Raw genomic sequence first — 16,752 nt, 5'->3', positions numbered from 1 at the left:
CTTTTATCCAGACAGTGTGGGTGCACATGGTCTAAATAACAACGGTACCGTGCCCACAATACACTGGTCCCCAGGGTTCCTAAAGTATATCATGCAATTTAGATAATAGAAATCACCATTTAAAACATTAATTCACATATATTTCATGTAATTCCAAACACTTGGCCCCCGGCCACAAAATACAATCCGGCTTATAGCCACCAATTAAAACTTGATCCTCAACCGTCAAATAATAATCCTGGCCCTTGGCCAATCAAATAACACCTGGTCATTGGCCGTTAATTCAAACTCCTGCATTTCATAAACAGTTCCAGTATTTTCACAAGCATTTCCAGTATTTCACAAACAACTCAGTATTTCAAAATCCCAAGTCCAGATATACAATAATCCATACAAATTAAATCATCTGCTACACAATTTTTTTCACATTTTAACATATCTATATAAACAAACTTTCTTTCCACCATTCATTTTATTCTAAAATACCATACCATATATTCTAGGTTTGTAAAATCCATTTGAACGGTTAGTTTCCAAAATAGTCTTTATATTCTCAAATGAATAAATAAATAAATTTATATAAACATAATAATTTAATTGATTCAATTTTCATAAAATTATTGACTTAACTTAATCCCCTTACATGATTCCTGAAAAGTCCGACAAAACCTCGGCCTACGCCCCACGACGTTCAAAACCCCTGAGCCCTGAAATTCAAATTTCACCATATTATTTGTCACAATCCCTAGAATAACTTTTCTTAAAATTTTCCTAGTTTTTGAATACCCTAAATAGCCTAATAAAAGTCTAAATTATCAAACTTACCACCGATTTAGGATTGGTATCCCGGAGCTCCAATTCGAAAACTCGTTCCGGCTAGATTGTAGAGAATCTCCCCATGAGTCTCCTGACAATTTACGTTCGTTAATGGGGCTTATAGTTTAAGAGAAATTGAGGTAAGTTTGGGATTTGGCCTTACCCTAGGAGATATACCTACGCCGTTCCCATGATAAATCCGCTCCGGTAGAAATGTCGGTGGCAATGAGTAAAACCCAACGATATATTTGGATTTTCAATCGGCCGAATGTTGGAGAAGAAATTGAGGAAAGTGGGAGAGAGTATATAAGAGAGAGAGACGAGAGTGGGAGAGAAAGCTGAGAGACAGAGAGACTACTGACAGAGGCGGAGAGAAAAACCCAAGGGGGGGTTCAGAAGAAAAGGATTTCAATGAATCCTTGATAGATTGCATTAAATGCAATCTCATCTCTATCTATATTATATATATATACAACTAATCATTTATACACACAGAGACACACACACACACACACACAGATATATATATATATATATATATATATATATAAATATTTTTTTTCAATTATTTTTTTCTTTTTTCATACTAATACTATTCATTATATTTGTTTATTTAATTAACTAATTAAATCTAATTAATTATTTTTTAATTTTTAATTTTAATTTTATTTATTTTTTATTTTTTTATATTTTCATGCACACAATTTTTTTTATTTATTTTTTTTTTTTTGGTCATTACAGCATTACTTCATGACATTTATTGATGATCATTCTTGGAAGGTATGGGTTTACTTCCTAAAATAAAAATCTAATGTCTTTGATGCTTTTAAGATTTGGAAAGCAATGGTTGAAAATGAAACTGGTTTGAAAATCAAGAAACTGAGAATCGATAACGGTGGTGAGTATGATGACACCGGGTTCAAGAAATTCTTCTATGAGCATGGTATCAAGATGGAAAAAACTATGTCAAGTACACCTCAGCACAACGGCATAGCCAAGCGGATGAACAGATCGTTGACAGAAAAAGCCAAAAACATGCATATGCAGTCAGGCTTACCAAAGATGTTTTAAGTAGAAGCAGTCAACACAGCAGCTCACTTGACTAACAGGAGTCCATTAGTACCATTGAACTATAGACTACCAGAATAAGTATGGAGCGGTAAAGAGGTAAGACTTTCACATTTGAGAGTTTTTGGTTCTGTTGCGTATGTACATATCAATGATCATGTCAAGAATAAGCTTGATCCAAAATCCCAAAAATGTACTTTCGTCAGTTATGGTGGAGATGAATATGGGTATCGCATTTGGGATGATGAAAACAAAAAGATGATCAAAAGCAAAGATATGATTTTTGATGAAAAGGTAAAGTACAAAGATAGACACACAACAGAACCTACAGAGTTTGAAACAACCTATGTAGATGTGGATGATGTCCTAGAAGGTGTAAAGATACGACAACGGAACACCGAGAATCCTTAGGCAGAGGAACCTGTGGAGTATATTCTTGCACCACTGCCTCCTACTCCAGCTCCAGAGCTTAGGAGATCTTCTCGACAGCATGTACCAAATAGGAGGTATGTGAATCATTTACTTCTTACAGATGGAGGAGAACCTGAATATTATGTTGAAGCATGTCAGGCAGGAGATTTGAGCAAGTTGGAACTTGCAATGAAAACGAGATGAAGTCTCTTACCTCTAACAAAACATGGGAACTAGCTAAGTTGCCCAAAGGTAAGAAGGCTCTTCACAACAAATGGATGTACAGGATCAAAGAAGAGCATGATGGATCCAAGAGGTATAAAGCCCAGTTAGTAGTCAAAGGTTTCGAGCAGAAGGAAGGAATTGACTACACTGATATTTTTGCACCAGTTGTGAAGCTAACAACCATCAAATCTGTCTTAAGTATTGTTGCCTCAGAAGGCTTACATCTTGAGCAGTTGGACGTGAAGACAGCATTTCTTCACGATGATCTTGATAAGGAAATTTATATGCAACAGCTAGAAGGTTTCTTAGTTAAAGGTAAAGAGAATCTTGTGTGTAGATTGAAGAAGAGCTTGTATGGTCTCAAACAAGCTCCTAGACAATGGTACAAGAAGTTTGATAGTTGTATGCAGAGGAAAATTTTTCAGAAGTGCAATGCCGACCACTATTGCTACTTCAAGAGGTATCGTACTAGCTATATTATCCTATTGTTATATGCTGATGATATGCTAGACGCAGGATCAGATATAGAAGAGATCAGAAAATTAAAGCAGCGATTGTAAGAGAAGTTTGACATGAAATACTTGGGTTCTGCAAAATAGATTCTTAGGATGTGAATCTCTAAAGAAAAGCAACAAGGAACGTTTCGGTTATCTCAGTCAGAGTACATTAGCCGTGTTTTACAGAGGTTTAACATAAGAAGTGCCAAAACAGTAAATACACCATTGGCAGGTCACTTCTGTCTCTCTAAGGATCAGTATCCTTAGACATATGAAGAAAAATATTTCATGGCTAAGGTACTATACGCCTCAGTCATTGGAAGTCTCATGTATGCTATTGTTGGTACCAAACCAGATATTGGTCGAGCAGTACATGTCAAATCCTGGGAAGACTCACTTGGAAGCAGTGAAGTGGATTTTGAGACATCTATGTGGCACTATGGATAAGTGTCTATGTTTCGAAAAAAATGACTTGAAAATTCAAGGGTATGTAGATGCTGATTTTGTAGGTGAAATTGATCATCACAGAAGCACCACCGAGTATATATTCACTATTGGTACAACAGCTGTTAGTTAGATGTCACAGATAGAGAAGATTGTTGTTATATCCACTACAGAAGTTGGGTACGTAGTAGTGACAGAAGCAAGTAAAAAGATGATTTGGCTTAAGGGTTTGTTAACAGAGCTCGGAATAAAGTAGGAGAGAAATGTTTTGCATAGTGATAGTCAGAGTGCAATACATCTGGCAAAGAACTCTACATTTCATTCCAGAACCAAACATATTGGACTTCGTTATCACTTTGTCAGATCTCTGTTAGAGGACGGCGTGTTGACACTTGAAAAAATCCAAAGTAGCAGGAATCCAACAGATATGTTAACAAAGGTGGTAACTACAGAAAAGCTAAAGTTGTGTTCAACTTCAGTTGGTCTTCATGCCTGAAAAGATATTTGAGCAAATCATTTATCACTAGTTGAGGAGGCGTCTCCGTCTCCAAGTGGGAGATTGTTGAGTAGTTGGAGCCAGAGACGCGTGTGAGCTGGTGCCGCATGTGAGCTGTTGAGCCACGTTGAGCTATAATCCGCAGCTGTCCGCGGCTATTGATTGAAGCCGAAATTAATTACGATTTAATCCGTTATTTACTGTAATTTCTCCAACAATCTATTAATAGAGAAGTGTGTGTGCAAGTGAAAATGTGTGTAGAAAAGAGTGTGAGGAAGGTGCAGAGAAAGCTGAGAAGAGAGTTTGTATTTTCTCCCGATTTCATAGTGGATTGTGGTGTGCTCCGTGGACGTAGGTCAATCTAAACCGAACCACGTAAATTTATGGTGTCTCTTACTTTTCTGGCGTGTGTTTATTGCTCGTAGATTCCTAACAAAGCTTAAATCTATTGGGTCTTGGGCCCAACCATGTATATAAGCACTCATCATCCACTCAATTTTTTTAATGTGGGACAAACTCACAAGTGGAATTCTCAACACATGACACTACAAAAATACTGCATTTCCAAGATGCAACCCTCTCCTTCCTTCTACCAAACCCCTCAAAATAATAGATAATAATTCCTCCACAACACTAGGCGGACTCTAGATTCTCCCATCCTACCATTGAAATTAAAAAACTTGTATTCTAAAATTTTCATATAAGTAGAATATATGATTGCATCAAGAAATTTAATTTTTCATTATAATGATTCAAATGGTTGCAAGTAGCAATCATATGAATTTTGTTTGTAAATTAAAGATTAACTAAAATAGAATCTTTGCACATGCTCTCACAAGTATTTAAAAAACTAAAATAAAAAAAAAAATATGAGTGAACAACTACTTATTTTAATCTAGATAAAATACAAAAATTTTAAAATATATAAAAAAAAATTAAAATTATTTTAATCATTTTAATTAGTTATCCCATTTTAAAACTCACTTTTAGTATTGCAAGAATAATGTTGTTATATGTTACAATCTAATTCTCAAGTTTATCTTATTTATTTAAATTAAAAATTGTGATAAAAGACGCTCACCTCTCCTAAAATTTGGCAAAAAGACAGAGACCTCCCCTGAGATTTCAGAAATATCACAAACCTCTCTTAAGGTTTCAAAAATGTCACAGACCTCCCCTGAGATTTGTCAAAAAGACGCAAATATTTCCTCAAAAAGTTTGTCTTTTTGCAAAATACAATAGGAGGTTTATATTTTTTTGACAAATCTCAGGAGAAGTCATTGGAATTTTGAAACCTTAGAGGAGGTTCCTGAAATTTTTGAAACTTCAATGAAGGTCATTGTCTTTTTGTCAAACCTTAGGGGTGCTTAATGTCTTTTACCCTAAAAATTATGAATAAAATGAAAATTTTAATCTACAAAATCTAATGGATGATATTTACATTATTTTGGCAATAAGTTTCCAAAATAATTAAACACCATAAAATATGTTTTTTAATTTTATTGAAAACAACAAAAAAAAAATCAATAGAAATATAAGATTAGCAATGTAAAAAAGTGTTGTCATAATCTATTTTTTTACTATACAAAAATGAAAATAAAAAAATAAAAAACAAAAACAAAAACAGTATTAAACAACTCCTAAACAAGCCACCGGAGATAAAGTTGCAAATGAACCAAGCCACTCAAGAGCTTGGCTAGGTAAGAGAGCATTTAGACTCGTTTATTATTTAAATGAGTAATTTCCAATGCTACTTTTTAGGCTTATTTAGGACCTGTTTGGTAGCGTTGTTGTTTTCTATTTTCTGTTTTCTGTATCTGTTTCTCCACATTAAAAAAAATAAATTATAAAAATGCATTTATTTCTGTTATCAATTTTATGTTTTTATTGTCAATTTTCAATTGTTTGCCAAAAAAGCTGAAAATTAAATTTTATAAATTTTAGTTATTTTGATAACTTATTACCAAAAAATTTAAATATCCACAAATATTTTTTTTGAATTAAATTATTCATCTTATACACTTTTAAATTAAAATTAAAATTAAATTATCAAAAGAATTTAAATATAATTAAATAAAAAATATACATAAATTTCAAAAGAAATAATAATAAAAGCAATTACAAAAGATTTACTATTTTTCAGTTGTCCTATCCAATAAAATTTGTATTGTAAAATAAAATTTGAAAGTAGAACAAGTAAATAAATAATTATAATAAATTTTATTTTTATTATAGTTTTTTTTTTTTTTTTAAATGTGTATTATTTGTAATTTTATTATTTTAATTATATTTTTATAATATTTTAATTTAAAGATAAAAATAAGAATTTTTTTTAACTAGTTTTTTAATTTGTATTAGTTTTATAAATATTAATCAAACAAATTGTTGATTTCTAATTTTTAGTTTCTATTTGTGATTCTTAATTTTTGTTTTTAATTTTTATTTTTCTAATTTTTGATAGTGATACAAACGGATGCTTAATAAATGAGTTACGCCTGAACATAGTCAAGTTCAACTCATTGTGAGCAATTTTGATTACAAATGACTAGGCTCAATTATTAGACTCATTATGAGGCTCCATAATAGGTTTATTAATGGGGTCAAATAAAGTTTGGAGTGAATTAAGCAACTACTATAAGTTGGCAAAAGTCCAATACCAAGGCTGAGGCCCAAGGACCAAGACCGACAAATTACACATTGTACCCACACATAGAGCAGAAAGAGTCAAATAAATTTAAAAGGAAGCCAACCTGAACCAAGACCAAGCCCAAGCCGAAGCCGGGAACCGAGCCTGAGCCTGCAGATAAGTCAAGCTCGAGCCAATAATTTAAATCCTGAGCCAAGCTTGAGCCCAATTTTCTAAGCTCAAATCAAACTATGCCCAAGTCTGAGCCCAAACCAAGTTGAGCTTGAGTTATCCCGGACCAAGATTTTCCTCAATCAAACCAAGTCTGAACATAGTTAAACATACCTCAACTTTACTCATCTGCAGCCCTAATTGAATGTGATTTCAATAATTCATACCAGGGCCCGAACCATATAACTAAATCTAAACGACATTGTCTGCCAGGCACCCTCAGACTTGAATGCTGCGTGGACCTATTAAGGCCCGCGTGAAGGAGAAGAGTCTAAGTAGTACTGTTTATTGTAGGATATCCTACGAATGTGGTGAACCAAACCAAATTTATAAATTTTTATTAGAACATGATCTAACTAAAATTTACTTGTTCAAGTTTCTCCATTAAAAATGTGCTTGGTTCACATGCTCTTAAGTGACTCGGCTTGGTTATGTTCTTTCTAGCCCATGCTTAATACAACAAAAATATGGGGGATTCTTAGCCCATACTATAAACAAGTTTTTTGATGAATTTATTATTATGAAACAAGCTTAAAGATAGAATTCGTGACCCTCCTGATATTCCTTTTTTCAAAATAGGAGAATGAGTTCACATCCGAATGAGTTCACATCCCTCAAATCTTGCAAAGTTGAAAAGCCTATTTTTTTCATTTTCTAAAATTGGAAATTTGAAAAATTAAAAGGAGTGTTTAAACAAAGACCAAAAGAGAATTAATATAAGCAAACTACAAAATCGTTATGAAAGAATAGTCACTCCAAGGCTTTTAACTCCGACCAATGAACTTCTAAAAGGGTCTATGCTAAATATAAGACCATAAACTGCCCCTATAAATGGACTATTCCGCAAGCTCAACGTAGTGTGGTCCAGATTTAGTTTCTTTATATGACAAGTCTAAAAAATAAACTTGAAAATGACTTATTTATGGGAATGATGAACCTAAATGAGTCCTCAGCTGAGCACAACATGATTTAGATTCAGCTTCTTTTTCTTAGGCAAGACCCAAAAGATAAACTTGAGAATCGCTTACTTCTGCAAATTATGAACCGCTAAGTTCAACGAGCCTCAACACATCCTAAACTGAGTACAATAGCTTGTAGCCCTTTGGAAAGTTAAACCATCACAAACAGCATTAAATAAAACATGTAAATAGTTTTTTTTTTTCATTGACACACTTAGAAGACACCAATTTTTTATTTGAAGGGAATTTCTACCTCTTAACAAGCATCATTGCATGTTTTCACACTTCCACACATCATTATGATTTCTATTTGGACATATTGCATCATGTTTTCTCACTTCCGCACATCATATTATGATTTCTATTTGGGCATTCTTCTACCCACCAATGATGCTTCCTTCACAATTTCATTCTTGGAGTCTATCTCTCTCCACACACACACACCGAAAAACAAGGGGTAAATTTCTAGGTCTATTGATCCAAAGGAAAAAGATCATGTTCTAGTAGTTTGTTCAAGCTACAAATCACAAAAGGGTGCAAGTCAGTTTACTTGGATATTGTTGTTTTAAGGGGCAGAACACTTTCGACTTCCTTGGGTTCAGAATTCCTTTCTGCGACAATCTTTGACATTCCGAACATCTGAAATGCACCAGTGATAATTAAATCAGTAATATGTAAACACTCCCGTCTTTTTAAAAAAAAAAAAAAAAAACTTGAGAAAGTAATACCATAGGCATTGAAACTAACCTTCTGAATAGTTTTCTTAAAGCAGGTTTTGTGTTCATCCATGGAAGCATGGATAAACTCATCAATGTGATCCTTAATATCTTCCAAGAAGGTGGCGTCCTCAGACTTCTTCTTCCGACAGGAACTGACGGCTGGAGCTGTGGCAGCAGATGATCTTGTATCTTGTTGACTTTTTTGGGATTCCATCCTTGTAAACAACCTATTCAAAAATTATCCAGTGGTCAAAAATGAGATGATGCTTCTCTGCCTTGCCACATTTAGTTTTAGAATAGAGTACTACTAAAAAACTGCAGCGTCTCTACCAGGATGAATCTTTGAACCACCTCAACATAAGAAATGGGGAATGAGATGTGGGTCAAAAACATGTCACTAGAGTTGCCACTAACTTGCTTTGTCCTAACACAATTTTGATCTCTATTCTATTTTAAACTGAAAGTGAGAAGCGAATATGTCATTTTGAGTTAGATACCAATGCTGTCTTCAGGTTAGGAATTTTAGTTTCCTTTTTGTTATGACCGAGTCTACATGAGTAGATTGCCTACATATACTTCACAGAGGAATTAAGCTATCTGTAGGTTATCTAAACATTTTCAAAAATGACTCTAGGATTAGATTGATATCTAGCACAAACAAACAAACACTAAACATAATATTAGGCCTATTGGCAGTTAAATACAAAGGATCTAAGGATGTTTCTGTATAATTGACATTCGTGAACAAGAAACCACAAAATCTCAATATATGCTGGATGACAGGTATCCATCAAGTAATATCAGTATGTGCCAAGAATGGAATGCAAGTCTTTATAAAATCAATATCCTATATCTGGCATTAGGTAACATAAGCCTTCTGCCAGCAGAACTTTCTTATCAAATATGGTCCGTCAATGCAAACAAGGGAAGTAGCAAGATGCAAGTTTATTTTGCTCCAGTTAAATTAAACTAATTTTCTGCGTGTTGAATTTGTTGAACACACATGTGATAACGCATGCTTCTTCACCACATGCAGAGGAAGCAGGATACCAATATATGATATGGATGCAAGAAGATGTACATATGTTTGCAAATCAATATGCAACAAACTAAGCCTTAAGTCCCACTTCGTGGGATCGGCTACATGAGTATTTTTTTCCATCAATTTACACAATTATAGGCAGTTTCCTCCAACAATGTATATGTCAATATTTTATCATAGCCATCTAGGACACATAAAAGAAGCACAAAAGATTAGATAAAAGAAAACAAAGAATATGAAATCACTGGATTAAAATGGATAATTGCAAATAATTACAACACAATACAATAAAACCAATAAGGTTTGAGTTACTAATAAAATTGGAAGGGGAAAAAAACTAGCTTAATAACTATGAGAAAGCAATTATAAAAATATATATAGCAATAAAAAATTCCTACAGGCAGAGTATTCAGAATTATACATACCAAGAAATAGTTGTAAAAGCATACTCTGTGATGAATAAACAAGCCTGCTCTGGAGATGTTGCAACGTCAATGAGATTGGTGGATACCACACCCCCCCCCCCCCCAACTGTTGCTCCCACTAACTTCTCTTTCATTCACTCCTAATAATACATTACTCTGATGATTTTTTTAATAAAAATAAAAGCATATGTTTTCCAAGTTAGGATTGTAAAAGAAGACAAGGAAGTGAAGAAAAACGATCTGTGTGATGACATATATACTTTTGCTTTTTCAATCTCATCATGTCACCCAAATATTTTAAAATTTCAGTTTTGCACCCCCGCCTTTTGACAGGATAAGTATAAAATTGAGATTAAATGTGCGGAGTCTCCTGACCATATGCCAGTGTCTACCATATCTGAAACTTAAAAAATGACTTTCAATCTTAAATATACATAAAGGTATCCAATTATCCCAACCAATGTGTATCCTCATGTATCAGATATGATACCCCAGATGTTTTTGAAGTATCCATGCCTCATACCAAGAGGCCAGGCCCGAGGAAACCACAAATATTGGCAATATCTTTCCCTCTTTGCCATCACAAAATCAGACAATATTTTTTTTAAATAACACCAAAATGTCGCGTCCTAAGAAAGGCATAGTACAAATGACAAAATGTCAAAAACATCTTCAGATTCATAATACAATAAATAGTAATCAAGCAACTGAAATTTTTGTTAGATGTAGTGTTGGCAGAACATTGGCTAACATTGGCCACTAAAGCCATTTTGTATCACCTTTAAAAATTAGGAAAATGTAAAAAAAAAAAGGAAACAACAATAACTAAAAGCTGGCGACTGTTTGATTATAATCTGAAAACTGAACCAAATTAAAAGCCTGGTTGAAAGCAAGTTGATTTTTGTTTTTGGATCAAATAACAATCAATCATTAGACCATCCTAAGATAGCCATAAATATTTCTACATCAATAAGCAATTTAACACGATACTATATTAAATCTTAATAAATCAAAAATTAGAAATAAATATAAAGTCTGAATTAAAAATTTAAAAAAAAAAAACAACAAAATAATATAAATCAAAGATATTATAGTAAAAAATAGGAATTTGTTAATTATTTTATTTAGTAGTTATATTTTTAAACCCAGTTTTTAGAACTTCAAGAACAATCCTATTTATACATGAGGGTCCAAAGAGAGGGTCAGTCCAACTTCTTGAGCTGCCAAGATATTGAAAAATGCACATCTGATCAAATTCTTTCGCCCAAATCACCCTTAGAACAAGGAAAGTTTAAACAATTGTCAAGTAAAAGGATAGAAGCATCATAAATATCATAGGCAAATTGAAGGTTTTCTCAGATTTAAGGGATGACTAATGGTCCGCTGGAGGGACGTGCTATTATGTCAGAATAACTAGCCGAGCCAGGCGTGACTGACTGATGCACCAGATCAATCGAATTCGCGAGTGCAGAGCATACTTATGAAAACGTTAAATACAGAAATAAATAAATAAAACAACTACTTTATTGAAAGCTTGATTAAATATTTTACATAGAGAAAGGACTTACAGAAGGGAGGGAGAGAGGAGAGGGAAGAGAGAAGTTGAGTGGAGCTCGAAGACTCAGGCTTTCCCTAATAGAAATTAAACCCTCAACTTGGTGCGAGTGCTAAATGAAACTAAGCTTCTAATTTATAGACAGACTGGCTCGGACTTGAAACAATTTGGAATCCGGGGAAATTAGTGCGGGTGCTCATTGGGCCCCATCGTCCACTAAAGTCTTCACGGGTTCCTTACAGGATATTCGAGCAGACATAAACGACAAAAGAAAAAGTAAGGGTTACTGCAGATGGACAGTAGCATTTCTGAGGCAAAGCCACAACCCAAACTTTTAAGGACTAACACAAAATAAAATAATAATTACAACCCTGGGCGAAAGGTGGACAGGTGTACAAGAAAATACAAGCTGGGTCAAATGGCTGACAGCTGTAAAAAATTTATTAATAACTTTTGAGAAGATAATGACCTGTCAATTTTGAGTAAGTAAAGCCGCAACTTTTGAAAAATTTGCTTCAGCTTTAAGTCTTCTTCGAGGAAATTTCCTCTGGATCATGAATAAACTTGTACCAGGTGTCAATATCTGATCCCAGTAGGTTGAACTTTGGAGCGGCAAGTGAGTCAGACTCGGATTCAGAATCGTCCGAGTTGAGTTGAGCAATCATTTTGAGTAATTTTGATTTTGTTGAAGATTTTGACTTTCTTGATGATACTGTTGACATAGTATCATCGTCTTCAAGGTCTTTCTTCTTTTCTTTTTGAACTTGACAAGGAGCTTCTGAGCTGAGGGACTGTGCCAGCCATGCACGAACTTTTCCTTCAAGCATGGAGAACTAATCCCACCATCGGACTTTAAAAATTCTTCGTAATGTCTTTGAATGCTCAAAAGAACTTTCTGAAGGAGGAACAAGAACATAGTCCCAACAGGAGATCCAAGTGATCATAAATATTGAACAAAAGAAGAGAAGACTCGCTGAGTCCTTCAAGCCTTTTAAGTAATTAGAGAGGAGCTTGAAGTTTCTTTTGAATAAATCAAAATCATTTTGAATTTCTTTTGAAAAAATTTTGGCTTCTGGACCAAAGAAGCAAAATGTAAGAAACCATTTTGGAAAATGTTTGATAATTTTTTGGTCAAAATGAATAAACCATGAGTGGGTGAAATTTCTTACAAACAAAGCATAAAACCATGCCTTTTGATAATCTTGATAATCATAAGTTTGAGGAACATAAATTCCTTTAAATTCTTTTGAAGTACAGGAATGCTGACCCCATTCAAAAGGGGAAATAACTTTCAAAATTTTGATTTTTGAGAAATTGATTTTCATAGCATCTTGTAAATCATAAGTATGATCAATAGTGACTAAATTTGTCTCAATAAGAATTACTTCATAAAATCTTCTATCTTTAAGAATGTCGGGAGTATCAAAACGACATCCCCTGAAAAAGCAATTTTTGATAATTTCAAAAGGTTGGGATGAATCCCATTCAGGTTCAACAGGTAACAAATCTTTATAAATATTTTTGGTAAAGTATCCTTTTGACTGATTTTTTGAGGGAGATGGATGTGGAGAAGAAACTTGTCCTTCCAAAATTTCTCTGAAGTTAGGGACTTGTGGTCTTGATGGTCACACTAGGGGAGAAAACCTGTTCGAAACAGGAATTCCTTCTAAAGGTTTTGAAGAAGAGGCTTTTGAATAAAAATCACTGGTTGTTTGTCTCCTTGCCATGGTTTCTTTATAAGAATTCTCTTGTTAAAAAATCTAGGATTGAGTTTGATGTTCCTTTAATAAATTCAATTTGAAAATCATAAATCAAGAGAATTGCTTGCCATCTTGCGAAAATCTGTTTTGAAACAAGATTTTTAACATCCTTTTTAATAATATTTTTTGCACTTGCACAATCAATTCGAAGTAAAAATTCTTTATTGATTAAATCGTCTTGAAATTTTTGAATGCATAAAACAATCGAAAGCATTTCTTTTTTGATGGTTGAGTAATTAATTTGAGGCCCGGACCAGGCACCTGAATGAAACCTGACCAGAGTTTCTTTTGAATCAACTCTTTGTTTAAGAATACCTCCAAATCCAGCATCAAAGGCGTCTGTTTCGACTATAATAAAGGTTTTAGGATCTGGAAGACTAAGGCAAGGGAGAGTTTTGACTAAGGCTTTGATTTTGACAACAATTTGAGTACATTCATCATTCCATGATGGAGGATTCTTTCTAAGTCTTTTGAATAAAGGTTTAATTAAAACTCTAATATTTGGAATAAAGTTTGCAACATAATTGAGACATCCTAAAAATCTTTATAATTGATTTTTATTGGTAATTTCATCTGGGAATTTGTCAGAAAATTCCAAAGATCTTTGAATTTGGGTAATCTTGTTTTGATAAATTTGATGACCTAAGAATCTGATATTGGTTTGGAATAATTTTATCTTTGGTTTAGAAACAACCAATCCATTTCTTTTTACAATATTGTAAAAAATATTGAGGTGTTTGAAATGTTGACTTATTGATTTAGAGTATACAAGGACATCGTCAATGTATACGATGGTGAAATTTATATAATTATTGAAAATTCTATTCATAATATTTTGAAATTCTGAAAGGGCATTTTTGAGTCCAAAAGGCATTACATTCCATTCGTAGTGATCGAATGGTACTGTGAATGCAGTTTTGTATTTATCCTCTTCAACAATTTGAATTTACCAAAACCCTGATTTCATATCAAATTTTGAATATATTGAAGCAGTATTTTGAACTAACTTATCCATCTTCTATCTGGTATCAGAGCCAAGTTATTCATTGCTCTTTCAAAAGTTTTTAATATTTGCATGTTTTGATTTTCGCTAAGCGTTAGTAAGGCAGTGAAAATCCGTTGGTCAGCCCGCAGGAAGCCAGGAGGGTGTATAGGGTGGTCTCGGTGCCGTTCCCGATTAGGAAAAGAGAAACATCCAAATAAAGAAAACCTAGAAAGAAGATGGATAAGCTAGTTCAAAATATCATGAACACTGGAAAATTTTTAAAAGAAGTTAAGAATAAACAAGAAGATTCAAGTAAAAGATCCGATAAAAAAGAATTACAGATATCCTTAGGCAAAATTGAAAGAAGATTATCAAATTGGAATGGTAAGAACTTACCAAACCAAGACTCAAATAAAATTTGGAAAAAGACTAAATCTGAAAGTCAAATTAATAAACATAAAGGATCAATTGAAAATAATGAAGAATACTTTATCAAAGTTATTAACAAATCAATTTCATTAACAACTAATGAGGCAAGGCAACAAAAGAGACTTTTAGGTCTAGAAGATCTAGAATTTCTTAGATCAAAATTTGATAGACTTCATATTGGAATGGTCCAAGTAGGATTATTTCCTTTAACCAGAGCAGGTCTTAACAAACTAGTTTGTGTTGTTCTTCGTGATGCCAGGCATCGTGAATTCAATGATTCCCTTCTCGGCATGTTAGAATCGAACATTGCAGAAGGTCCAATCTATTTCGAATGTTATCCAAACATTAGGGCAAATCTTCAAGATGAATCATTATACAAGCTTTTAACTCTTAACATTCAAACCAAACGTTATAATATGGATTCAAGAAGTTCAAATCTTGAAATGATGTACAGAATTTACTACAAAGCAACAACTTCAACTGTTTTACCAAATTCACTTCAAACAAGTGAAAAAAGAGAAACAATCATGTTACAAGCTAATTATAATAGAAAGTCTTTTGTTTCTCATCACAAGAAACTTCTATGGCATGAGATTCAAGCCAGTGGAGATTGGGAATTTACGAATATAAACGAAACAGATCACCAAATTATTCCTGAAACACAAGAAACAGTTGCTACAAAAGTTATTCAAGATGAAGAAGGAAATGTTAAAATTAATTTTCAATCTTTACTCACAAGAAGTCACAGTTTAGGACAATCTTCAAAGCAATCAATTGATTTAGGAAGAAAAAGTATTTCAAGTCTTTATACATATGTTGAACCAAGTAAAAATCTTAAACTCAAAGGAGTCGATTTTGGCCCTGAAATACCTCAAGGATATTATCAAGAAATACCTGAATCAAACTCTCCAACAGAATCACAAGTTTTAACAGAAGAACAAAGGGAAATTCTTCATGAAGAAGATCAAAGAAAAAATATTATGGTTATAAATAAGAAATTTGAACCAAATATGGAAATGATCAAAAAGGACTATTATCATGAACTTAATGAAAAAAACAGAAAGCTATTTTTCAAAAAATATAATCAAGAAGAAAGAGAGCAGATTAAAACAGAATGGTTTAAAAAAAATGGAAAAATTAAAAGAAAACATTCCTTTCTTCAAAAATTGTCAAAAAAAGACAAACAATTAATATTATTCAAAATCCTATAAAGAGTTGGAAAACCATTGATAATTATTCTTCCAAATCACTACATCCTCCAGAAAACTCAATCAAATTCAATTACAAAGGAACAGAGATTATTGCCTCACCTTTTAAGGAATCAAAAGGAAAGACTGATATTGATCAATTAATTAGTCAAAATAATTATACAAATCAAATGTTAAGATCGATGGCTACTCAATCAACAAGGATTGAAGAACAACTTGAAAATCTTATTGAAATTAAATCAAACAATACTTATGAAAGAGGTGAATCGAGTAAATCCAAAGAAAGACTCGAAGAACCAATTAACTTCAATACATTAGATCAAAGCCTAAAGGATTTTAACTTTGACAAACAAAAAGAATTACTCATTAAAAAAATTGATGAATTAGTCCGTCAAACTTCAAACCTTAAGATAAATACAATAACAAAAGAAGAAGCAATTAATACTCTTGAATCAAATTTTACGGAAGAAAGTTTTGAAGTTAATAAGATTAAAGATTGGAAGAGTCAAAGTCAAAGGACTTATTACCAAAAACCTACGCCTCCAAGCCTTTTATCAGAAGAATCAAATGATCTCCTTCCTCAAAGAAATTTTCAAGGAAATGAAATCCATGAATGGAGAATTGATGGGTTAACTGAACATCAACTTCATTCCTTTTTACATCAAATGGCTATGACAGCAATTGCCTATAGACTTCATTTAAATAAAGTAAGTAAGGAACAAATTGTTGCTCTTCTTGCTCATGGATTTACTGAAACTCTTAGGGAATGGTGGGATCATTACCTCACTCCCTTTGAAAAGAGACAAATTTATGAATCCAAGAAAGTTAAAGAAGAAAATGGAGTTCATACTCAAGA

General features: G+C 33.0%; 1 protein-coding gene across 1 annotated transcript in view; it reads right to left on the bottom strand.

Moving 5' to 3' along the window:
* Positions 1 to 7,951: 7,951 nt before the first annotated feature.
* The window catches only part of LOC131156210 (uncharacterized), a 47,374-nt gene continuing 38,573 nt past the window's right edge, over positions 7,952 to 16,752 (bottom strand). Inside the window, exons 2-3 of the mRNA XM_058109723.1 lie at positions 8,521 to 8,719; positions 7,952 to 8,412 (exon numbers count right to left, since the gene is read on the bottom strand). Of these exons, the coding sequence (XP_057965706.1) occupies positions 8,320 to 8,412; positions 8,521 to 8,706 (279 nt within the window). The 5' untranslated portion in view covers positions 8,707 to 8,719 and the 3' untranslated portion in view covers positions 7,952 to 8,319. The remainder of the gene's footprint in view (positions 8,413 to 8,520; positions 8,720 to 16,752) is intronic.

This window comes from Malania oleifera, chromosome 5 (assembly GCF_029873635.1).
Source record: "Malania oleifera isolate guangnan ecotype guangnan chromosome 5, ASM2987363v1, whole genome shotgun sequence".
Taxonomy (NCBI): Eukaryota; Viridiplantae; Streptophyta; class Magnoliopsida; order Santalales; family Ximeniaceae; genus Malania; species Malania oleifera.
Note: the sequence above shows the minus strand (reverse complement) of the source record. Positions and strands in the feature narration are given on the sequence as shown.